This window comes from Eurosta solidaginis, chromosome 2, assembly GCF_040869045.1.
Source record: "Eurosta solidaginis isolate ZX-2024a chromosome 2, ASM4086904v1, whole genome shotgun sequence".
NCBI lineage: Eukaryota > Metazoa > Arthropoda > Insecta > Diptera > Tephritidae > Eurosta > Eurosta solidaginis.
In genome coordinates, this window is record NC_090320.1 from 201,721,323 (window position 1) to 201,748,703 (window position 27,381).

At 39.1% G+C, this 27,381-nt stretch overlaps 1 protein-coding gene across 1 annotated transcript in view; it reads left to right on the top strand.

Moving 5' to 3' along the window:
• Window positions 1–5,281: 5,281 nt before the first annotated feature.
• Window positions 5,282–27,381, top strand: part of LOC137242557 (uncharacterized) — a 31,973-nt gene continuing 9,873 nt past the window's right edge. Inside the window, exons 1-2 of the mRNA XM_067769829.1 lie at window positions 5,282–5,418; window positions 5,481–5,618. Coding sequence (XP_067625930.1) covers window positions 5,359–5,418; window positions 5,481–5,618 — 198 coding nt within the window. The 5' untranslated portion in view covers window positions 5,282–5,358. The remainder of the gene's footprint in view (window positions 5,419–5,480; window positions 5,619–27,381) is intronic.

Here is a 27,381-nt window from a genome sequence, read left to right on the forward strand (position 1 = left end):
GTATACCCATCTAGATCAATTGTACCCACAAATCTCCGCCCATTTTTCTCTTGGGAAACTGACCCACAACTACATGGGAGTGATCACTTCCCTATCTACATCGAATTTTCAAAAATGGGGGAAGAGTGTAACTCAAATGGAGGGGTTAGTATACCCAATCGTTTTAATACTGACAAAACTGACTGGCTCAAGTTCTAAAATAAGCTTAAGACTTGGTGAAAAATTTGTAATATCTTCCAATGTTATGTGAATGAAAGATGATGCTCCGGCCAAGAAAGTGTTTTTATCGGACCCCTCGTATGGAAGCAGAGGAAGGGGGCGGCCCCCAATCCGTTGGAAGGACCAGGTGGAAAACGATTTAAACTCCCTTGGTGTGACCAATTGGCGCCGGTTGGCGGAGTGAAGGAGCGACTTGCGCGCCTTGTTGGACGGCCATAACCGTTTAGACGGTTAAGCGCCAATTAAGTAAGTAAGTAAGTTGCCAAATTCAGAGCGCAGAGCTGGAATCTAATTTATACAGGTGGGTCAAAAAGTGGTCACGGTACCTCCTTTTCAGTGGTTAGTAGCGATCTACAAATTGAAAAAATATTCCGCCTTGGCGAATGCAGCTCCATCTTTACAGCTGAAACTCAAGCACTACTAGAAGCCATTAATACATGTAAAATAATTCGAGGAAAACATCTCGTTTGTTCTGCATCATTATCTGCTATGAAATCACTGCTTAATATACAGCACTAGAAGACCCGGCAGACGTTGTCCTGCCCTAAATTTGGCTTATCTGCATACATTTTAATAAGCTTTTTCCATCTGAATCTGCCCTCCCCCCCTCTTTACTTTTTCCTAATCCTTTTATTCACTCCTCCCTCCGTCTTTTTCGCTTCATCTATCTCCATCTTCGTCTCATTCTATCTCTTTCTCAATCTCCTTCTCTATTTTCTCTTCTCTCAATTCCTTCTCATTCTTCTGCATCCCTTATTGCCTGTCCCAGAGGGTGTTATGTATTTTATTCCAGTTCCAGTCCCAGTCCCACTCCGAGTCTCAGTCCCAGTCCTAGTCCTAATCCCAGTCCCAGTCCGTCCCTGGATAAAATATTACTCTGTACCAAAGCACTCATCAACAGCTTTCTGTTGATATCCATATTGTAAAAGCATCGTCTAGGCATTCACTGGCCCACGTTTTGGCCTATATCTCGAGACCCTGTACCTGTAGTAAACACCGCATATGGTTTACGCAACTTGTGTGAAAATTTGAACAAAATCGACCGACGCATCTCTTCAAACACCGGCCACCAACTAACACACATTTTAGCCTTTCTTTTTATATATATAGATTTTTATTTTTCACACTTCACTATAATATTAAAACGAAATACAGATTTTCGTTGCTTTTGAAATTCGGCTTAGAAATTGCACATGGAACAACTAAAGACTCTCCTGTATTAAAAAAAATGTCATAGTACCTCTAAGTCGCGGGCCCCCTCATTTTTAAACACCAAGCAATTACACGGAAGTATATCCGCACCACCTGAAAATATGAGTGCCACTGCGTATACGTAACATTTTAATATTAGATATAAATAAATAAAAAAATTGAAATAAAATAATATTGCGACTATAAACTGAGGTATAACCTATCCTGTATTTCAAGTTAGATCAAACTACACACGGGGTGCGAAACAAATTCAAAATCGGTTCAGTAGTTTAGGAGTCCATTGGCCTCAAACCTGTGACAGGTGTTTTTTATATATTAAGATAAAAATGTGACCATCCAGAAAATCAGAAATATATTAATCCAATACCCTACCAAGATAAAAATAATGTGGATTCCAAGCCATGTGGGTATCCGTGGGTACGAACTAGCAGACGCAGCGGCCAAATTTGCGACTACTGCACCTATCATCACGCAAAAAACCACCAACAAAAACTAAATACTAAGGTCAGTAAAACACCACTATGCTGCAATTAGAAGAGATCAATGGAGCAATTACATACACTGGTACAAGAAATTAAATAAAGATAGAGTTGCCACAAGGTATCCAATCAACTTTTCCTGAAAAGATCTGATAAAATATAGACGTCTAAGACTTGGTCATACACGACTGCACAAACATATCATGGAGAAAGTTCCATCGCCTTTATGTCACCTTTGCCAAAACAGCTCACTAACATTTGAACATTTAGTTCTAACATTTGAACATTTAGTTAAAAACTGTGTCTATGTTAAGAACATGCAATTGTATGATTTACCGAATTGTTAAAAAATGTTACCTCAGAAAATATAACTAATACTTGATTACTCTTGAAAAGATGTAGAATTTATTACTCAATTTAGATTACTATGAATACTTACCGAAATTACTTCTATTAGGCCGAAGACCACATTAGTTAGTTGCATAATTTAACGTTTATATGTGTAAGTTAATTATGTAAATAAATTTTTTAAATAAATAACATTAACATAAACGGTTTCAAAAGCAATACAACACTATCGTCCAACATCATATTGTTGAGCCCAGCAGAGATTGATATTAGATTGTTTCTATCGGTGGTTTGTTTAATGAAGCATTTGCATTTGTTGTTTGTGTCATGTGGCCACCACATAGAGACATACATACGTTGGATACATTATGCCGTAAATATATTCTATTCCGGAGCAGATCATTTCCAAATAGGTGATAATTAGAGTTCAACTACGGCATATCATGGACGAGACTACGCAAAAAAGTTGCAAACTTTAGTACAGACTTTTTATGCCGACAGCTGTCACCCTGTACACATTCATTCTCTCGAAAAAGTAATGAGATAAGGGACCCAAATAAATAAGGCAGCCGACTAATTAACCGATTCGTGGTCTTAGTTGGAATGGACTTCCATTCAGAAGCTCGATGTAGGTTGTAACCTCAAACTGCGCGATAACCGAAGTGTCTTTCAAGTGGAATTCTTTAAGGACGGTACAAGGCTACTACGGTTAGATATTTTTACTTGGATGGCAAACGTCAATCAAAGCTATGAGCGCGAGTGTAGTGCAAATGACGGTGTTCTGGGAACACCTAAGCTGGCTTGTTATTGCCTCGAATTATATTAAAGTGACGATGAGTACATGGCTTTAGTGCATTGGAAGCTCCGTTGGCTATCTGAAGTATGTTCTTGCACATACTAGTAGCAACACAGCTTAACAAAGGCTGGACATAAACTTTTTTTCTACTCAATTTCTGTATTCTTCCATCCTTTCATTTTACCCTTACAGCACTTACTCTTATCTTGGTCTTACTATTACTTACATATATTATTCTAACTTATTTCTTACTCTTTTAGTTAACCTTTGATTCCTACTTTTTCTCAAACTATTTCCCGTATTCCTTCTATTACGCGCACGTTCCCTCCTCCTCTTGTTCCCCTATATATTTACTTTTCCTACTTCCGTCCAAATTTCCCTACTTTCTTTTTTCCATTTCAATTTTTTATTTTTTCATCCTTATTTTCCTTTCTTCTTCTCTTTTCTTTTAACTTCCCTTTTTCTATTTGGAGATACATCTCATTTTTCTCTTCCAGAAAGGGGTGCATATTTCAGTAGTAGTAAGTAGTAAGAAGTCGCAAAACAGTTTAAAAAAATTCCCCTCTGTATCATCTTATAATGTATGACCGGAAAATGAGAGCCGTCAAATTTTGGAAATTTAAAAATTAGAAATAGAGCATATGTTCATACATCGGGCTTATTAAAGTAGAAAGGGAAGTGTCACCATCTTCAGCGAGTAGCCCGAGCTTGACCTTACAGGGATGCGATTTCTGCTACTTTTGCTCGCTGTCAAATATGCTGATGTTCTCCACTGGTGGGAGGCAAACAAATACCAGTTGTAGTTGCGAACACATGCCGGGAAGATTTTAAGGAACATAACGGCCATGGTGGTTTGATCGTTGCGTGTGGAACACCAACAGTCCTGGGTTTAAAAGCCCGGGAAAAGCAACATCAAAATCGTTAGACAAAATTTTTTTTTATTTTTTTTCAATTTGATAACAAATGTTTAACTGTGGTCAACACTAGGCACTTGTTTCAATGGTCATGAAATGCTTTTTAGTGAAAACGTATCTTCTTACCCATTCCGCCAATTTGTAGGAAAAACTTAAGAGAAGCACGACGCGAATTGGGAAAGAAGCTCAGCCTAAATCTCCTTGAATATACCCTATATCGGCTGCCATTTCCCAAACGCCCTATCACAGAAAATGTTTGAATAATGCCCTACTTCAGAATTTGTTCCAAAACGCCTCATCTCAGAATTTTTTTCACAAACACCCAAGATAATCAAGATAATGTCAAAATGTATTGAGCTCAGACAGGGAGTTTCTGCAACAAACTCTGAGATGGTACATTCTTCAACCGAACTCTGAGATAGAAGGTTTGTAAAACAAATTCTGAAATAGGGCGTTATTTAAAAGTTTTCAGAGATACGGCGTTTTCAAAACGGCAGCCGAGATAGGGTAGTATTCCAGTCAGTCGATATGCAATGTTTGATATTAATGAATCTGGAGCGCTCCGATACGACATCCTTCTGCTGCTAGCCCGACTGTAGCGGGAACAAATCTGTAGGCCTGTGAAATTCAGACGCTTCTTACGACCAACATGCTGGGGATCAACGAGATGTCTATCTTATCCGTCAACCTTTCTAATCATATATTGTCACTTTGTACGACCCAAAAAAATAGTCAACCCACTAACCCTTTGTGTTTAAAATTTTTTGAAATAAGAACTCTCAAAAAAGGAAACTATTTCAGTTATCAAATCTACCTTGTTGGATTATGTTCCTTCGTTGAGGTCATGGAGGAATCATACAAAGTGGCTGCAGGGCGACATATATAAAAAAAAGCATACATATTCTATGTGTTTTGTTTTTGTATGGTTTATATCAAAATCGTACTGCGACAAAATATAAAATGTCAAATCCAAATTACCGATCAGGTGATTTCCGGGCGTCACCTGTATGGTTCTACCAAGGTTGGGGTGTTACTTAGTTAACTAGTTAGTAACTAGAAATGAGTTCAGCAATTAGCAGTTTTTTTCTGCAGAATGCTTTCCGTCAGGAAGTTATCTTCCACAACGAGAGGAATTGGTGTATTGGGTTATATTCACGTAACTTTAAATACAGAAAGGTAGGAACGTGCGAAAATTGTGATAATATTTGAATTAGTTAACGATTTTAGATGCTTGTTATCAATTTGAACATCTAACTAACGATTATGTTCAACTTATTTTTTAACTAATTAGGCTGGCATTAAATACTCGTAAGGAACATTTATAACTATTCATTCATTTTCTGTAGATCACGCATAGCAGCTAAACCAACCGACTGTATATACTCTCGCCATGTCTCCTGTGTTGGAGTTTATTATTTTGGGCTTCGTCCTTGTGCTGTGTCTCGTGGAGGTTTGCAAAATCAGAAATTGTGATTTATAAATTAAACATTTTTATTTTGCTATTATTTCCAGTTCGTTCAAGCAGATGAAAATGAAAATGGCGCCAACGAGTTGTCCAAAAAATTTGGAGATATTGGCCCAACCTTCAAAAAAGCGCTTGATAATGAACTAAAACATTTCAAGGAAACTTTGGAGTCGGATGGAGTTAAGGTGAGTCGAAATTATAGAAAGACTCTGCCAATAGGAGAATGCACGAGAGGTTAAGGGATGTGCTATGTTCACAAAAATTCCTTTTCAATATTATATACAGCCTCAGTGAGCTTGAGGAGGCCGCATACATTTCCTGATCTACTTAAGGAAATTCAATAGATTGTTTCAGTTAGCCATGAGCAAATTTAGTTTAGATTCAGGTCCTCCCAACGCTTTTTGCACTATTAACTAACAATGGATGACAGTCCCGAAATACATAAGCCAGACATGACAAAATACCTACCAAACATAATACTGCCAGACAAAATCCTTACGAAATTTCCAACCAAAGTTAAAAATTTAAAATTTTTTTCTTATACAAAAATTTGTCTAAATTTTGTATGGTCGGGATTGTGAAAATCGGGGATATGAGGGGAGCATCCCAAAAAAAAATGTTCGTATGTACTAGCTTTGGTTCAGTGGAACTATGTATCGATGCATGAGTGGTACGTCACCCTCTATTGGCGGATACTTCGAAAATGGCCCGTCTCAGAATTTGTTTGGCCAATATCAGATAGCAATACCTTCGGGTCTGCGGATTTTTGTCACTTCTTAGGTCTGCCTTGCAGTGTGTATACTCTGAGACCCTTAACCTGATGAGAAAATGCGCCATTACGCTTCTCTTTTGATACGAAGGTGCAGATTAGCTCTATATTGAGTAACCACGCTTTGATACGAATCGCGGGGAGACGTTTGTACATAAGCGTGGGTAACTGTAATTGGCGGCATAGTCTCTTTCGCTCCACAAATTTAGGATGGCAGATTTATCTTGCCCTGAAATACAGCTAATTATGAACTTGACAGCATTTTTTATTGATTTTATAAGAAAATAGCAATCTCAATAACATTAAATAAAACATAGATTGCCCTGATTTATTCTCTATTAGAAAATTTAATGGCATCCGGCACATAGCAAATATACGGCATGATGGAAAAGATTCAAAAAGTTGGTGAAAATATTAGACTTCCATAATTCAATATGAACTTCCTAGTTTAATATTTCAAAAATATTACTACACATATTGATGTATGGAAATATAAATTTAATAGCAGAATGGGCAAATTTTGCCCAGACATTGACTTTCTTCTTATTTAAAAAGTTTAATTTATTTTGCTTCCTCTGCCTCTCCTTACTACAATAATTCTCACACTAAAATGTGGCTCGGTCGCTTCCTCCTTCAACCCGCACTTCCTACATCTGATATCACTGACGAGGACTCCATGATGAGCCTACAGTCCCATCTCTTGCAGGATAAGAGCCACTTTGTTGGTCCAAGGTTGTAAGGCTTGCTCACTATATTCTACACTTTGCAGCTTGCTTCCTCGCATTTCCTGCTCGTTTGATCATCTGCAACTCTCGCCTTCGTTTAATCTCGCAAAATCTGGTTGGAACAACTGCGCTACAAGCTTCTAGGGGTGCGCCTTTTTAACCAGCCCATCCCCTTTTCCATTTCCGCGAAATAAGATGTATTTTTCTCCCTCTCCCGATTCTGTCGAGGGTTTCCCTACACTCCAAAAACACTTTTAGATGTTAACGCAAGACTATAATCTTAATTGCTGTTTGGCTGTCACTATAAATGTTAACGTGGCTGCAGTTTAAGCTACTTTCCTCCAGTGTTTCTACTGCTTTAGAAGCGCAGGTACGGGCCTAGGTAGCCTGTTCGTCCAATATATGATGACGCTATAGTACTATGGTCGTATTTTATTATAAGCTTTTATTTATTTTCACTTGGCTGTTGTTTGTAATCAAATCTTGATACACTTCCCGGTGTCCGATTGAGCTGAAATTTTGCACACATGTATAAATCCGATGACAATGCAATATTACTTTGCGAGAATTCGATAAATTAATCCATAACAGAGTTATCGGTAAAGAATTGTGTTCACAAGGGAATAAAGCTTAAGTCCTTTCTTTAGAGGGATGGTGAATAACCTACAGCGGCTCAAGAACGAGGTAACTTCGCTTTGTTTGTGTATACAATGAACCAGGCATGCTTAACCAACGAAACGATATCATTTCGTTACGATAATCAATGTTAATAAACGAAACGAAGTCATTTCGTTGATTATCGTAACGAAATGATATCGTTTCGTTGGTTAAGCATGCCTGCAATGAACGTAGAAGTTAGGCTGTTATTCCTCAATATTGCATACTTTTCTGCGCACTTGATTTTGTTTTACAGATTTAACCCACAGACCAGAGATCTTCAATGAGTAGTTGTAAACTGAACGCGACATAGGCATCGTCACAATAAAGTATGATTTTAAGTTAGTTAGACTGTTTGACAAAATTTTATATGTGCTCTCTGTCAAAAATGCTTCAACTAACTTAGTCACATTTTATTTCGATTATGAATATGCCCCAATATATTCGCATTATGATAAAAAAAATCGTGTACTCATACTCAGTCAGGGTTATTTAAACGTAGCGATTCGTATCAGTAATTTGGTTGAGAGTCTTTTCCATCCTGACACCGCGTTAGCGTTGAACGCGAAAGATCTGACAACCGAAGATGCTGATATCCAAAGTGAAGCCACTTTGGCAAACACATACGATATGTTTTCTCGAAAATCTGTATATTCACACCAAGATCGAATGGGCGTTGAAGACTTTTCCTAAGCTTAAATTGCTGGGTACAGATTGTATATTCCCTGCCATGCTACATGAGTATACCATGCTACCAGAGTAGAGCGATCGTGAAATGGCTTAAAATAATATTGTGCAGGTGCATAAGACTTAATCATGTACCCCACCCTTGGCGAAGTACCCGTGTCTTTTTCCCCCCAAAGACGGAGAAGAAAACCTTTCGGAGGCTATTGGATATGTATGTAAAGTTTAACATGCATGGAAAACTGTTCTCAACACAACATGAGTTGACTGGTGCGTGCCGCAGTGCGGGGTGTTTCATCTCTGCTGTGAATGATGGCTATCAACTCAGGCGGTTCGACCGTTAAACTTATGGTGTACGTCGTCTGGGCATCAAATGTTGGGTTGACCGCTAAGGCAGAGAAGATGGTCTTGTTTCCTAAGGGATATAACTTTCGAAGTCAGACTAGACTTAACTAGCTGGGGTGACACTGTAGGAGAAACCTTGTACAAAATATCAAGGAGTCATTCTAGACAGTAAGCTATCATGGAAACTCAATACGGAGGGGAGAGTGCAACTCGACGGTGCTTTATTAATGTAAAAGAATGCTGGCGTGTCATCGTGGGCCTATCATCCTTTTCCCATTGGGTATGCGCAGCGATTGTTAAGTCTATCCTATAATATAGGGTCCTCGTTTGCTGCACAGCCAAACAAACAAGAACCTACTTCCAAAAATTAGAAGATCTATGCTGCCTATCAATGCTTAGCATAATGGGTTCCGTGAAAATAACCACGATTTCTGCAATATTTACCATCCTGTGCATCGCAGCTGCAGGCCTTGTGGCGAAGAACATAGCGTTAGCAACTACAACGGAACCCAATTCCTCGGGGAAGTTTAACTAAAAAATTAATTTGACTGTAAAGAAATATAACACTTTATAATTTCATTGTGACCTTTAACGATAATTAGGCTTCTTCGTCTGCGACAAAACCATTCCATATTGTACATAATTATATATTTTTAACATTAAAACTTTACACCTAAACTTTTAAATCTTACAGTTTATATCACAGTCCTAATTGTTCTAATAAAAGCGTGTTACATTGTGATAGCAAGAAAAGGAGGTCCTAAATCTTCTTAATTATACCATCAAAATTTAACACGCTTTTATTAGAACAATTAGGACTGTATTATAAACTGTAAGACTTAATAATTTAGGTGTAAAGTTTTAATTTCATGTTGTTTTATTTGGAGCTTTTCGGCCGATTTATCTCAATAAAATCTACTTTTTTATTTCAATCAACGCGTTTCGACGCATATTCGCATCTTCATCAGGATTCTAATTTATTTTTTAGAAAATACGAAAAACAAAGTTATTAAATACAGGCAAATTAATATGTTACATATAAAACTGATTTTACATTTCACTAAACTTACATTATTGACAACATTAAATTCGTCTAGTTGTTGCGCACATATAAACATATATACACATAACATTAACAAACAGATACATTTTGTAAAAATAAAAAATAAAAACCGCACTAAACACGTCTCTTTATTCGTCAATCTTTTGCATTGACTGTGATCGTTGTAGCATAAGCGCAGTTTATGTTGTCGACGTCTTCTTTGAAGTTCATCGCTGTATGTATTTGTTGCTGTATGCGCAACCCTTCTAATGTCATCCTTCTTCTGGTTCTGTTCTCCACGTCTAATACTTTTGTTTCATCAAAATTGGCTGTGTGTTTACTTTCTGTCAGTAGCGGAATTCACTAACTTATAACGATGCGATTTGTCGAGATTTTAATTAACGATTTTGTCGCTTGCCTTATCGAGTGTGCTATTCAATAACTTAGTTTTAACGAATCGAAATAAATTACATTTAAATTTCTTTTTAATAGTAGAAAGGTGGCAGCACAGCTTAACGAAACCTAAAAAATGCGAAAAGCACAAAGGGAGTGCCAAAAATAAATAAATTCCATATATTAACTGCTTTTAAAAGTTTTTGCCTATTTTAGCAAAAAGTAAGTAAATGTAGTATTAATTCCTTTTTTTCTCTGTTGATTTCGCAGTTATTCTTGTACCCCTTAATTGACCATCAAGTTGAGAAATAATATTAGAGTCTGGGGTTAGTCGGTACAGCTTTTCGTATTTGAAAGTATTTAATTAAAGTTCCGATTTTCTTTTTTAACTAAAATTGCCAGAAATATTAATATCGTGATTTTTAACGCAGCCAATTTACTTGCTGTTTATTTAACGATAGTCGATAAACGAATATCGATACAAAATAGTTACCGAATAACGAAATCGTTATAGGTATCGATTCGCAAATAAAGCGATGGCAAATGTCGTTAAAGCCGGAGTCATTGGTGCCGTATGTCGTATCGCTGTATCCGTATCCCTAACGTAATCAGCTGTTTATCGTTACGACGGTAACCAAAACCCAATTGGTTGGCTACGATACGGTTACGACCTTAGCGGCACCAATAATCGATTGCATTGGTTCTCATAAGGTTGGTCGAATCAGCTGTTAAAAGGTTACCGATACGGTTACCGATAAAGCACCAATGTCTCCAGCTTAAAAAAGATAGTGAATTCCACTACAGGTGCTGTGATAGTGCCGTGGAACTTTTGTTGTTTTTAGCATCTTGCTTATGCTCGTATATTCTCGTTCCTAACGATCTTTTCGTTGTTCCAATGTACACTTTATTGCATTTTTCTCCTTTCCCATTGCACTTTATTTCATATACTACATTGTGTAGTTGTTCCTTGTGAATTTTGTCCTTTGTTCTTGTATAAATGTTTTGGATTGTGTGATGTGGTTTGTGTGCATATCCAATATTGGTATTTTTTATTATCTTCCTCAAAGTGTTGTTGTCCGTTAGCTTTGGTATATATGTAAGTCCGATGTATATTTTCTTATTGCTTTCGTTTACTTGTGCATTATCAATTTTAAGTTTAGTTTTGTTTCTTGCTGTTGTTGTTAGTGCGTCGATTACATTATTAGGTTTTTTATTTGCATCTCGTTGTCATTCATGAACTTCTGATCACTCAAAGAGTAAACTTTATTTATAAAGTTAATAGCCGTATTCCTTTTTTGAGTCCATGGGTGATTTGATTGAAAATGTATCATTCTTGATGATGTTACGGCTTTTTTGTACCAGTTGGTTTTTATATTGTTATCTGGAGAATTGTGAATCTCCACATCTAAAAAAGCTAATTTCCTGGACTTTTCTGTTTCGAGGGTGAATTGAATTTTCGTATGTTGTCCATTGAATGTATTTAGAATTTCTTCCACGTCTTTAATCTTAACTATAGCTAACATATCATCTAAATATTTGGTTATGTATTTGATATGTAAGTCTTTGGATCTCAGTTCCGTGAGGCTGTCGTCTATAATTTTATCTAAAACTATGTCAGCTATAGTCGGTGACAAGGGATTGCCCATCGGCATGCCATAAATTTGCTGGTAGTACGTTTCATCGTATAAAAAGTAATTATTTTCTCTCAAACAGAACTCTAAAATTTTAAGAAACTGGGTTTTGGGTATTTTGGTTTGTGTTTGGAGAATTGGCCACTTCTTCATTATTGTGGCAATTGCCAGGTGTATCGGTAGGCTGGCAAAAAGAGATACAACGTCTAGTGATATAAGGATTTCATTGTCATCAATGACTGTATTCCTTAGGAGGTCTTTTAGTTGCAGATAATTTTTTATGTTGTATTCTTCGGATATAATATTTTTTAGGATCTTTCCTATGAATTTTGATAACTTCGAGCATAGTACATTTAACGACGAGGATATCGGTCGAAGTGGAGTGTGCTCTTTATGCACTTTTTGTAACCCGTATAGTCTGGTGCTCTAGCGGCTGGACATGCCAAATATTGCTTTTCCTTCTGGTTTATATTTCGGGCTTGGTAGAGGTCATTCACAATTTTGTTGTTCTTTCTTAAAAGAGTTTGTGTGGGGTCAGTTATAATAGTTTTGTATGTGGTTTTGTCGCTCAGTAGGTCTTTCATTTTTCCCTTGTAGTCAGATCTGTACATTATGACTGTCCTATTACCTTTGTCTGCATTTATAATTATGATAGATTCTTGGTTCCGCTTTATGACTTGCTTGGTTTTTTGTATATTTTATGAATGAATTTTTCTTTGGGGCTGTTTTTTAGCTTGTTTTTATACGTATATACCCTCGTTGCGAACTTGCATCTAACCATGTCTTTTTCTTTGTCATTTTCTATTGTTTGTATACCTTGTTCGATGTCTGCTATGAGGTGTATGGGGGAAAAACTTTTTCCAGAAATTGGGAGAGCGAATTTATTTCCTAGGGAGAGTAACCACTGGCACTCTACTGGAATCCCTATTTTGGTTTTATTCATAAACCACTCTTCGTTGTTTTTTAGGTCAAATTTCTCAAAATTGTTTCTTACCGATTTTTGCAGTTTTCTATTAAGATTCTCTTCTGTTTTCCTTTTCATATCCTTTAAAAATCTGTTTTGGGTATCCACTACTGAGGTAAATTCATTTTCTTCTAAAATTTCGTATAACCTTTGCCTAATTTTTCTTATCTGGTCAGTCGCAGTTTTAATATGTATGTTTGCCTATTTAATTTCCAAGTTCAAAACCTTCATCAAGAATTGGTTTTCAATTTTCTGTATTTGCTTAATGGTTTTTTCAAGCCTAAATTCATGTTTCATTTTACCAGTCTTACCCTTTAAGTGTGGTGGTAGAATTCCATAGTCCTTGCATTCGCGCAGGGATTTTAATCGTTGTTGTTGTTTTACCAAATTTTTATGGTATTTGCCATATTGTTTGATAGTGTTGCAGGTACTGATGTTGTATTTTTGCCTTATGTGCTGGAAAAATTGCTTCATTTTGTTGTACTTCCTTTGTTTTTTGTATTTGTTAGTTCGGTGTAGCTCTCCGATAATTTGGATAAATAATTTTGTAGGGCCAAGTATTTTAGTTAAACTTCATGTTGTTTTATTTGGAGCTTTTCGGCCGGTTTATCTCAATAAAATCTACTTTTTTATTTCAATCAACGCGTTTCGACGCATATTCGCATCTTCATCAGGATTCTAATTTATTTTTTAGAAAATACGAAAAACAAAGTTATTAAATACAGGCAAATTAATATGTTACATATAAAACTGATTTTACATTTCACTAAACTTACATTATTGACAACGTTACATTCGTCTAGTTGTTGAGCACATATAAACATATATACACATAACATTAACAAACATATACATTTTGTAAAAAAAAAAAAAAAAGTTTTAATGTTAAAAATATATAATTATGTAAATATGGAATTGTTTTGTCGCAGACGAAGAAGCCTAATTATCGTTAAAAGTTACAATGAACTTATAAAGTGTTATATTTCTTTACAGTCAAATTAATTTTTTAGTTAAACTTCCCAGAGGAATTGAGTTCCGTTGTAGTTGCTAACGCTATGTTCTTCGCCACAAGGCCTGCAGCTGCGATGCACAAGATGGTAAATATTGCAGAAATCGTGGTTATTTTCACGGAACCCATTATGCTAAGCATTGATAGGCAGCATAGATCTTCTAATTTTTGGAGGTAGGTTCTTGTTTGTTTGGCTGTCCAGCAAACGAGGGCCCTATATTATAGGATATGTTAAGTCTATCCTATAATATAGGGTCCAAACAAACAAGAACCTACCTCCAAAAATTAGAAGCTGTGCATACCCAATGGGAAAAGGATGATAGGCCCACGATGACACGCCAGCATTCTTTTACATTAGTAAAGCACCGTTGAGTTGCACTCTCTCCTCCGTATTGAGCTTCCACGACAGCTTATTGTCTGGAATGTCTCCTAGCAAGGTTTCTCCTACAGTGTCACCCCTGCTAGTTAAGTCTAGTCTGACTTCGATCGTTATATTTCTTAGGAAACCAGACCATCTTCTCTGCCTTAGCGGTCATCCCAACATTACGCCATAAGTTTAACGGTCGAACCGCCTGAGTTGATAGTCATCGTTTACAGCAGAGGTGAAACACCCCGCACTGCGGCACGCACCAGTCAACTCATGTTGTGTTGAGAACAGTTTTCCATGCATGTTAAACTTTACATACATATCCAATAGCCTCCGAAAGGTTTTCTTCTCCTTCTTTGGGGAAAAAAGACACGGGTACTTCGCCAAGGGTGGGGTACATGATTAAGTCTTACGAATCTGCAGAATATTATTTTAAGCCATTTCACGATCGCTTTACTCTGGTAGCATGCTGTACTGATGTAGCATGGCAGGAAATATACAATCTGTACCCAGCAATTTAAGCTTAAGGAAAGTCTTCACCGCCCATTCGATCTTGGTATCAGGCACCAATCCCATTCACTTTATGCATTATTCTCTGGACTTTAATTTCTCAGCTAGGACATTCATTTATCCTTCGGTAGATATCTGTTCAATGGGACTGCGTCGATCAATCAGCGTCACTATCAGGGACTGCTTCGCCATGCTTCTCATCGTCTCGCGAACAGCCGGATTCATAGTGTTACCTTCCTTTCACCCTCCGAGAATGCCGAAGTCTTATTGTTTTCTCCCTTTGGCTTATCACTCACTTCCACACCCGCTGTTGGCAAACCGTCACTTTTTACTTGCTCTCTCGGACTTGCAGCATTAGTGGTATATGCTACCTCGCTTTTGGGATCCACAATTCCAACAGCTTATGACCCACTTGTCTTGTTACAACGGTTGGCCTGCTTCATAGTCCTAGGACTGGGAGGTCTCAATCTCTTGAAAGGACACTTGTCGCCTTTGGCCGGACGTTGCATATTTATTCTTCCGCAGAAGCTTCTTCCTTCCTACCAGTTGCAGTACCGAGGATTTCTCGCAGTAAAATGTTTTAACTGGTTTCGACCTATCCTCACCACCACCTCCAATCACCCATCCAGTTCTTTTGGGTCGGCCACTACTCCTAAGAGTTTGAGAACTATTAGTACTGTACGGTAATGTGAGAGGGCTTTCTTACTTTCTCTACTCCGTAACCTTCTCCACCTTTCTTCTCCATTCGGACTCCTCTGCTGTTCCATCAGGGAGCTTGTTAAGTCTCCGCTACTTTCACTCTCCGAGTCCAACGCGCGGTTTGTATTTACCTTTGATTTCCCCGGCTTGTGACTCTGTTTTCCTACACTCCACATCCTTATCGACTTACGGTTTTCAGCTATTCATCTTGGTTGGTGTAATATTAAAAATAGAGATATATGAACAGCCGCAGCAGCGCTCCTTACTGTGGTAAGGCTGCTGTTACTTTCCGAGGTGGCCCGGACCAACTGGCTAAAAATCATCCAATATGCAAAGTCCCACTAGGCACCCTGGGTTGGGAGTTTGGCAGTTCTTTGTCACAGACCTCCTGTGATGCGGAACGGTGTAGACGCAAGCCCTTAAACCGCTAAGCCTTGTACTCGGCGCTATGGAGTTCGGCTAAGCTCTCACACCATGGACAAGGTACCCTGGTAAGAAAATTCAGCAGTAAAACATGGTAGAATTTATTTATAGGAAATATGTGATATACAAAAATTGGACATGATTACAAACCCATTAGGTAAATTTTTAGTAGGAAGCTTTCTATCCTATCTATATTTAAAATGAATAACTATAGAAAAACAAGTAAGGTCGAACTGCCTTCAGCTGTGCCAAAGGCCTCATATCTTTTACGAATGAGGCTAACCAATACACGGACGGACAAATTTAAGACTCAGAAATGAGACAATGCTTTTATAAAATTTTAAAGTGCAAAAATTTTCCTTAAAATTGTGGTTATATATTTAGAAAAGTTCCCTCTGCAATTTGAGATGTTGTTTTTATACCCAGCTGTACTTGCACACAGGGTATTATAACTTTGATTGGATAACGGTTGGTTGTACAGGTATAAAGGAATCGAGATAAATATTGTAACGAATTTACTGCAAATCCTCTTATTTGCAATCTTCTGCTAACGTTCGAGTCACTAAACTTTTGAATAGATAACTCCAATATTTAATAATGCAAAATGGCCTTTATTAAAATACTTCACAATAACACTTATAACTCGCAATTAATAGCTTGCTTAAATGAAACTGATAATACTGCTATTGCCCGCTAGATAGCGTCTTATATCCAACTTATTCTCGCGCCTCTACTGTTGCTGCCTTTTATAGTGTTCGGTTTCCTCGTTGACGGTTCTGTTCTAGAATCTACTAGTTAGTTATCTGCTATAAGTTTCTCAGCATAACTACAGATGTACAATTTTTATAGCTTCTCTCACATGCGCGTGTATTTGTGAGCGACACTTCCACAATTATAATTGCAATCTCAGATAAGATATCTGCATGTGTTTGTGCGTTGCTTCTCCGCTGCGTGTACGTACATATGTGTAGACATAATGATTGAATTATTGATGTGCATACAGTCACTGTTTAGCATCGGCTTAGAAATGACAGTACCCCTTAGTGTTGCTAATATTCGTAACACTGCCCTCCACCTAAATCTGATCGTCCCGATCAGACAAATCTCTCGATCTAACCGCTGCTAGCCTCTCCAAATGAACTACCCTTCTATTTCGTGGTTTCCCAATTGTTTATATGCGGTAGATGACATCACTGATCTTGTTCACAACTCTGTACGGGCCTTCCCAACTGCACCGATATTTGGATAGAACACCTTTCCGCGGGTGAGGGTTGTATAGCAGTACCAAATCTCCCTCCAAGAAACCTTCCGAATTAAAGTTCTTGTCATGCCAGTGTTTCATCTTACTACTCATTACTCTGGGCCGTTCCCTGACACTCTGTTCTTTGGCCAATGAAGAACTCCGTAGATCTTGCGCTTGACGTATTGGCTTTGCATAATCAGTCTCGTTCCCACGTTTCACAACAGTAGTGCGCCCGGCTTGAAACTAGCCTCGCATCCTTTCTGGAAAATTATTTCCTTCGTTTTATTGCGTTCGTTGCGGTTTGTCAATGCCAGTGTTTCTCTCGCATGTGTCTTTGATTTTGTTTTGTTTGGCCCATTCGTTCCATCAACTTTTACCTTTGACTTTCGTGGTCTTTGTCGAGTCTGCTCCACCAGTACTCGATTACTGCTGAACTCCTTTCAAAAACTGAAGATAAGTGGCATATCCCGCTTCTTATAGCGCCTAATCTTTCTCCGCATATCGATCCTGATGTCATGGTCAACTAAGAAGTCCACTCCCAATATGATTTCATCAACAATCTCCGCCACAATGAATTTGTGTATAACCATGTCCTTTCCAATTAATACCTCACATACCACTTCTCCTTGGACTTGGTAATACTCGCCAGTGACCGTACGCAACCTTGCTCCAGGTAACGCTTTTACTCTCCTACTGACCAAGTCAGATCGGATTAAAGAATGAGATGCGCCCATATCTACAGTCAGTACACGCTCCTTGCCATCCACATTTCCTTTGACGGTAAGACTGCTCGATTTCCTTAGGGTTTGTGAGATAGGTATCACACGACATTCAATAGCTGGGGCAAGTTTTCGATTTTTACATTTGACTCGCTCTTGCTTATCTCCTCCAGCTTTGCGTTTACTACCAGCTAAATTAGAACTACCATGAACGGTGCTGCAATGACGTGCACTTGAAATATTTCATAACTCTGCCATTTTTTTGTTGTAATCCCTTCAGTGACGCTGTTTCCTGAGTCAGTGCATGGAATACCGTTTCAGCAAATGTTGGCTTTGGGTTCGCATATGTAGCTCGTTTCGTTTCGGCATCCCGTATTCCATTTATAAGGCTCTGAATTTTAACCCTCTCGGTGTATTCCACGGGTGCGTCTGCATTTGCGAGATGAGCCAATCTTTCAGCATCCGACGCAAACTCTTGCAAAGTCTCATTCGCATTTTGGTAACGATTTTGCAACTCAATTTGATATATCTGTTTCCTCTGCTCACTTCCGTAACGTCTCTCTAGAGCGTTCATCAATGTTTCATAGTTGTTCCGTTCGTACTCTGAAATTGTCTGTAAGATTTCAGCTGCAGGCCCTTTCAATGCCACGAACAGTGCAGCAACTTTATCTTCAGCATTCCAGTGGTTCACTGCTGACGTCTTCTCAAATTGAAGCTTGAATACCTCGAAAGGAACAGAGCCGTCAAAAGATGGAGTTTTTACCTTCGGATTGCTCGCTGGAACAGCTGGGCGATTTAGTTGTAAATGTTGCATAAGACCTTTCAACGCTTCTATCTTGGCATCAATTTTGTCCTCGAGTTGTAGAATTTTCGCATCCTGCTCTTCCAGTTTCGCAAAGAGCTGCGATGATACCTGTTCCGAAATTTTTGTCGACATTCCAGATATACGTGCCTCTTGCGCTTCCAGTTGAGATGACATATATGTCTTCTGTTCTTCCAACTGAAATGACATTTGCGACGCCATTCCTGCCTCCTGTGACTCCAGCTGAGATGCCATTGTCGATATTTGTGCAGATATTGTGCTCGTCACTTTCTGCGGTGTTTCGTTTTTTTCTTCCATTTTTGTTGTTGTTTTGTCGCTATCATTATGAAAGACATACTCCTCAGCATTGATTCCTTCAAATACCATAGCTACACTTAGTCGTCTTTGTAGCTGGGATTTATCGCCAAAAGTAGCCAATCCACGGACTTCCAACTCCTCCTTCAGTTGCTGGATCGTCAATTCACTCAACTTTGCCATGTCCAAGTTGTATTCGAAGTCTTCGGAATTTATTCAACAATCCCACTTCTGACACCAATTGTAACGAATTTACGGCAAATCCTCTTATTTGCAATCTTCTGCTAGCGTTCAAATCACTAAACTGTTGAATAAATAACTCCAATATTTAATAATGCAAAATGGCTTTTATTAAAGTACTTCACAATAACACTTATAACTCGCAACTAATAGCTTGCTTAAATGAAACTGATAATACTGCTATTGCTCGCTAGATAGCGTCTTAAATCCAACTGATTCTCGCGCCTCTACTGTTGCTGCCTTTTATAGTGTTTGGTTTCCTCGTTGACATTTCTAGGCGGTTCTGTTCTAGAATCTACTAGTTGGTTATCTGCTATAAGTTTCTCAGCTATAACTACAAATGCACAATTTTTATAGCTTCTCTCACATGCGCGTGTATATGTGAGCGACACTTCCACAATTATAATTGCATATCTCAGATAAGATATCTGCATGTGTTTGTGCGTTGCTTCTCCGCTGCGTGTACGTACATATGTGTAGACATAATGATTGAATTATTGATGTGCACAGTCACTGTTTAGCATCGTCGTAGAGATGACAGTACCTCTTAGTGTTGCTAATATTCGTAACAATATAGAAAAAAAATTTGATTGAGCCATGTCCGTCCGTCCGTCTATCCATTAACATGATAACTTATGTAAATACTGAGATATCTTCCCCAAATATACGAGCTTATCTGGAGCCAGAATAGATTGGTATTGAAAATGAGAAATCGGATGATAACCACTCCCACTTTTTATATATATGTATAACATTTTGGAAACACACAGAAAAACCTGATTCTTTGGTTAATAATAAACCTAGAATGTTTAAATTTGACGTGTGGACTGATATTGAGACTCTTGATAAAAAATTTAAACAATTTTTGTGATAAAATCAATTTTACAAAGATTATTAATCATAAATCAAAAATCGTTGAACCTATCGTAACAAAATTCGGCAGTGAGGTTGTCTTGACTATAAGGAAATTAAGGAAATTGGTTAAGGACCACGCCCACTTTTATATAAAAGATTTTTCAAAGGGGTCGTGGACGAACAAAATAAGCTATATCTTTGCAAAAATAGCTTTATATCAATGGGATTTCATTTCACAAGTGGATTTATAACAATAAATAGGAAAAACTTCAAATTTTAAAAAATGGGCGTGGCACCGCCCCTTCTCTGACTAAGCAGTTTTCTATGTTTCGGGAGCCATAAGTCGAAGAAAAATTAGTTCAGAATAGAACTATATGTATATGTGTTATTGCGCATCCTTGTGACACTATTAAGCACATAAAACAAACAACAGCAGCATTTCAAGTGTACAGCTGGGTATTTAATGTTCAGTTTAATCCGAACTTAGACTTCATTACTTGTTTAAGCTGTATTAGGTTCGCGATATTTTTCTCCATATAAAATTGTTTCACAAGTTTAAAGCCTACCTTTAGGCACGTTAGTCACTCATTAACTGCATGTAGGCGGGTTCAGCAAACCATTCATTTAAAAATATAAATAAAATCATATTTAACTAATAGAACAAAACATTTAAGATAAAAGGAACTACATCGCCTAATCCATCTGCTACACAACTTTTTAATGCCGTTTTACCTGCATTACAAGTATTTTCTACATGCACTCCACTGTAACCAATACACTGTCCCTATTACATACTCCCCCACTGTAACAGCTGTTTGCAAGCGAATGACTGGCACTGACAAATGCAAGTAATAATGGGCAAGCATTTCATTCGCGCACCGATCGTCTAGCTAAGACGGCATTTAATTCTCAATCTATTCATATCCATTTCGACTTGAGTACAAATAATTTGCATTTCATGATTATCGAAAACTCCACCTTCAGCAATGTAAGATCCGCACCCCATGCGTGTGAGTGGACACCATTACCTTGTCTGGTACTTTCAATCCTGTGCGAAGTGGGCGACCTTGGTCGCTTCCTTTTTGTGTGTCCAGGGAGTAGTGAATGAGGAGATCTAATTTCCACCTCACAGTTTCCTTCCGACACTGGTGAGTGAGTCATCTCCCCATATACGGGAAGGTACCACCGAATAAATTGGTGAGGTGTAACGGTTTCACCAACCTTTAGTTGCTCGGAAATCGATCCACCATCCGGCTCACCATAGTCCACCAGCTTGTCAACCAGGGACTTGTATCGGTTTCACCACCTTCGTTACCTCTCTGTAACGGTGTGTGTGTGTTTTACCAAAATACCAACAACAAACCGACGTGTGTTCATTTCAAAAGGAAATAGGTGTCCTTTTTCGACTCTGGATTGTCTGAGTTCTACCCCTGCCTTCGACGAAACCCACCTTACAAACGGCGCCCGAGCAGATCCTCGCTTCCACAGGCGACAATGGAAATTCATCAACCAACACCAACACTGGAGGAGCGAGTTCATCGAACCCACCAGAACAACAGATTATCACACACACCCATCAAAGCACGCTAACCGCCGATTCCCTCAGCTGGATTTATCTTCTTAAGGAGGAGAAACTGGTCGAGGAATGCAAAAGGCACCGCATCCTCGTAGAAGGGCAGACCGTAAGGGCAGATATACGCGCCGCATTGAGTACATATGTGCGAAACAAAAGAGCACGAGCATCAACCGAAAATCTGCTGAGAGACCTAGAACTGGAAATTGACGCCGAAGAGAAAAGGCCCGTTAGATTACCAGAGGAAACCGCTCCTGCCATCCTTGTAGACGGCCACGCACCAAAGACAACAGAGCACAAAGTAGCGCGAAATCAGCGAAGCGAGCTGAGCGATGCAGAAATAATAACCACGGTTCGCCGTTGGAATATTCACTATGACGGCGACGGGACTCTCCACGACTTCCTGGAACGAGTTGAAGAACTAGCAGGATGCTATCGAATTCCACTGGACAATATCCTCATAACACTTGCAGCGCTCCTAAGCGGTAAGGTGCTTCAGTGGTTCAGAATACGTAAACCTAACATCCATAGATGGGCTGAGTTCCGCAAAGAAGCCTAGAGATTTTTCCTACCCCGACGGCACCTGAGCCAGTTGGAGGAAGCAATCCGGCAACGGAAGCAACGTCCACAGGAGGAGGCAAAGGACTACATCTTAGCACTACAGACGCTGATTCGCCAGAACCCGACGATGTCCAAGGAGGACCACTTAAGCCGCTTATACGACGGACTCAGATTGGAATACCGCCTCTTCGTCAAAAGAGGAGCGTTCCAGACTATCGATGAACTCATGGAATTGACCGACGAATATGAACTCCTGAAAGCAGAAGAGAACAGTCAGGCCATGCAGAATACGCACAGCTTGGCCATGTTAGGCAAAGGATACAACAGATGGGAGTCGTTCTGGAGTCGCAAACGACAATGCCATATGCGTACCCATTGCCGCAACCCGGCACGAACTTTTTGTTCCAGATATGGCCGAGACGGGATCCTGTCTAGAGATTGCCGGTGCCAGACACTGCCATGCATAACCTCACACAACCAGCTTATTTGTATCGTCACTTCCAAACCTAGCCGAAAGGATGATCCTGGAGATGGATTTTCTAAGCAGCCGGATACGTTGGATGGAGTCCAACTGGCTCTCCACCAGCCTACCGATCCATCACATCCGGCGCCGCTTAATGCTTTAACCACCCAGGAGCACTTGACCCAAGATCAACGACACAAACTGGAGACGATGCTCTCACATCACCAGAAAATGTTTTCTCGCACGAAAAGGCGCTGCACGAGGAAGAAACAAAGACCGCTGGACGAACCTGAGGCTATAAAACAGTCTAAACCTCCACCCAGGAACAAGCCGCGGATCCGGGGCTCTCCGATAGAAACACCAATAACAACCGCAAGACTGGTAGCAATAACAGAAACGGTCCGAAAACAACAAAAGAGGAAAACAAAAAAGAACGCAGCCCAACGGCCCAGAACCGTGGAAAAACCGAAAATCAGATCGGTGATCCAACGACCACCACAAGAGAAACACGTAATGGGGGCGCAAATGGGAAAAAGTAGAACATACTGCCCGCAGAATTCCGCATCAGGCGACCAACGAAGCCTCAACGACGGTGGAGGCACAAGGGAGTAAAGTACGTGGTGTGCAAAGGGGCGAACATGCCGCATATGTCAAACACAGGGGCGCAACAACATACGTTAAGTACAATTAGTTAATGAACATGGAACTGTTATTACATTAAACAGGAAAAAAAAGAAGAAAAGAAAACGAAAACCCGTTTTTATATAATTAGTATGTAAGAAAAAGGTTGTAATTGAATTTAAAGTAACCTAGTAACGCATTTATATATTAATTGATGTAAATATTTTGGAAAAAAAACCAAAGTAACATAAAGAATGAATAAATATCAGGCCCAACACACACACACCAGCAGAGCCCCGTACTCAGTACGCGGGTAAATGATACCTGGGCACAGCCCAAGCTAGTGCAGGTCCTAAGACCAAAACTCTTGTCCACCAAGGTGTTAACACGCTGTCCAAGGTAGGGGAGGGACTGTAATGTCGTTTCACCTGCATTACAAGTATTTTCTACATGCACCCCTCTGTAACCAATACACTGTCCCTATTACATACGCCACCACTGTAACAGCTGGCTGCAAGCGAATGACTGGCACTGTCAAATGCAAGTAATAATGGGCAAGCATTTCATTCGCGCACCGATCGTCTAGCTAAGACGGCATTTAATTCTCAATCTATTCATATCCATTTCGACTTGAGTACAAATAATTTGCATTTCATGACTATCGAAAGCTCCACCTTCAGCAAAGTAAGATCCCCATGCGTGTGAGTGGATACCATTACCTTGTCTGGTACTTTCGATCCTGTGGGAAGTGGGCGACCTTGGTCGCTTCCTTTTTGTATGTCTAGGGAGTAGTGAGTGATAAGATCTAATTTCCACCTCACAGTTTCCCTCCGACACTGGGGAGTCATCTCCCTTTCTACGGGAAGATACCACCGAATAAATTGGGTTCAGTAACTAACTCCCTGTTCACCGGAAGTCACCACCTTATTAATTGGTGAGGTGTATCGGTTTCACCAACCTTTGGTTGGTCGGAAATCGATCCACCATCCGGCTCACCATAGTTCACCAGCTTGTTAACCAGGGACTTGTATCGGATTCACCAACCTTCGGTTGCTTAGAAATCGAACCAGCAATCCACCTGCCGTATTCACCGACCCGCCGTAATCCACCAACTTGTCAACCAGGGACTTGTATCGGTTTCACCAACCTTCGGTTGCTTGGAAATCGATCCAACGATCCACCTACCGTGTCCACCGACTCACCAGAATACACCAGCCGTATTCAGCGACCCGCCGTAATCCAACAACTTGTCAACCAGGGACTTGTATCGGTTTCACCAACCTTTGGTTGCTTGGAAATCGATCCAACGATCCACCTGCCGTGCCCACCGACTCACCGGAATACACCAGCCGTATTCAGCGACCCGCCGTAATCCACCAACTTGTCAACCAGGGAGTTGTATCGGTTTCACCAACCTTTGGTTGCTTGGAAATCGATCTAACGATCCACCTGCCATGCCCACCGACTCACCGGAATACACCAGCCGTATTCAGCGACCCGCCGAAATCCACCAACTTGTCAACCAGGGAGTTGTATCGGTTTCACCAACCTTCGGTTGCGATCCACCTGCCGTATCCACCGACTCACCGGAATACACCAGCCGTATCCACCGACCTCCGGAAATCGATCCACCGACTCACCAACCTTTGGTTACAGTCCACCTTCCATCCCTCGGCCAGGTCTACCTCTCTGCAACGGTGTGTGTGTGTTTTACCAAAATACCAACAACAAATCGACGTGTGTTCATTTCAAAAGGAAATAGGTGTCCTTTTTCGACTCTGGATTGGCTGAGTGCTACCCCAGCCTTCGACGAAACCCACCTTACAACTTCTAGTATAGGAAATGCTGCCTGAAAGTGTGCTATACATATTGCTTTTGTTCGCAGCGATCAAGGACGTTAAGTACAAAAATTATGTATGTGGCGCTCCACGTGTAAAGGCTCCTAACTAGAGTGCTGTTAATTTCACACGGCGAGCAGGTACGTACATATATATATATAAAGCTTCTCAGTGAAATCTCATCTGCCTTGCAAATGCTGTTCGGGGTCGGCGTCCCGTAATGTCAATTTGTAGGAAAAACTGAAAGGAGCACGACGCAAATTGTAAGAGAAGCCCTACGATTTCTTTGGAATTTATCGCGCCTTGTATTTATTTATTTATGTATTTAATAAAGATATCGATCTCCGGTTTTTACCAATTTCGATAACAAACTTTCATTTGTAATAAATCGTTAAAAGAAATGTTGTTTCTTTTTCAAGTTAGGGGTTTTTTTTTCGCAGCGTCACATATACATAAATCTACCACAAAAACATCAGGAGGGAAATTGACATGTGGGGGAAATTGTTGTTGTTGTATTAACCACAAAGACACTTTCCGAAAGTTTTGGTAGTGGTCCTTTGCCGGATATAGATCCGGTACGTTCCGGTAACAAAGCACCATTAAGGTACTAGTCCGACCATCTCGTGAACAATTAATATGACCATCACGCCCCCACCCCCTAGTTTCATGAGGAACTTGGGGTCGCCAGAGTTTCGCCTGCCAAATATGAGTATGATAATTTATATTTGTAGCAGGATTCCCCTCGCGTAGGTGAAGTTGACATTTGGGTTGCGGAAGCTTTGAAGCTATAAAGCTTTGTATTGCGCTTATTAATGAAAACTAGTTTTCGTGGTAAAATAACGCATTGGATATAGGAGAGAAAAACTGATTTTCGTATTTTATGTATCTAGAAAACAAAAACGAAAATAGAAAATCCTATACCGTTTGCAAATTTAGCGAACCAAGGAATTTTCGAAAAGAGTTAGCTCATTTCTGGGTGTGGACTTTTTTCAAATTTGTCAGCTTGTGTAATCTGATCAAGTTTCAAAAATACATAGCATCTGAATAATCGGCTATGGAAGATATATAGAGTACAGATATAAGCAACACTTGCGATAAAACTGAAATAAATAAAGGATTAGTAGTCCCCACAAAAGTTTACGTTTGTTGTTGTCTACATGAGATAGCTATAACGATGGATCCCTTATCTGAACAAACATACATGTATGAATAGTACCAACTCAAGTACTAAAATACTAAAACAAAGTAATCTATTTTTGAAGAAATAAAGAAGGTAACTCAGGAAAAATAGTATAAATAGAATAGAAAAAATCAGATCAGTTCAGTAGTAGAAAAAATATAAAAATAATTACGCCGGAACACACAAACACAAAACCTTAATTTAAATTAATTTTAAAAATCTTTTTAAAAAAGAACAATTTCATGTACTAATTTAGTATACATAATTATTAAAATAAATATTTAAATCTAAAAAATGTGTTAAAACCAAATGTTACTACATCTTTGGGGGCTCAACCGCAGCAATATTTTTCGTATATATGTGTGCGATAATCCATTTAAATTGAAAAACGATCTCATCATAAATATACGTATGTGTGTGCATAGAACATTTGCGGAAAAATTTTAAAATATCTGCATGTGTAAATCTCTCATGAAAAGATATTGAGCAAAACAAAAGACAATAAATTGAAAGAAAAATTTTCTAAAATTCATCTAATAATCAAAAATAAAAGTTTTGAATTTCAATCCAAACGTTGTTTGTAAAACATATTTCAACTCAAACAAATTAATTCTATTGAAAATCGGTGTGAAATACCACCATTGGAAGTAAAAAAACTGAAACAATTTACTCTGGTATCAAAATAAAAATGGGTTTGCACCATAGTACAGGTTTACAAGTATGATATGTATGAGAAGGAAACAATTCCTTTCTCTTTCTAACACACTGCCGTTTGACACTTCGGTCAGTGTCAAACTATTGTGGAGCTCAGTGGAACCTGCGTGAAACATGCGTTTGACACTGAACGAAGTGTCAAAATTATCGGGGTTGCTGTCTTGGAAAGCGACGCAGGGAAACAAAGTAAGGAGTGGAATATCACATATGGGTTGCTGTGATGGTAAATTTTTTTAAACGAATTTAGTAAGAAAATGCAGTGCACCTATATGGGTCCTACAGAAAATTATACAAAAGTCTTGAATTGAGGTATCTGAGGACTCGTAATTATTCCAGTATGAAGAATACAAACACGGGTGCTTTTTTTATCAGGTGAGCGTGGCTGTGTATGTGCGTGCTGCTACATATCCTACTTGTAGACCTGTACTATGGGTTTGCACCAAATTGAGGAAGACTAACACTAATGATGTAAAGCAGCAGATAGCAGAACGTTTACCGAAAAGGCAGAAGAAGCAGAAAACATATTGAACATCTAAAGGGCCAGATACGTAGAAAAGTTGGTGGAGATCAATACTTACGGAGGGTTTACATTTTTGAGAAAAAAGA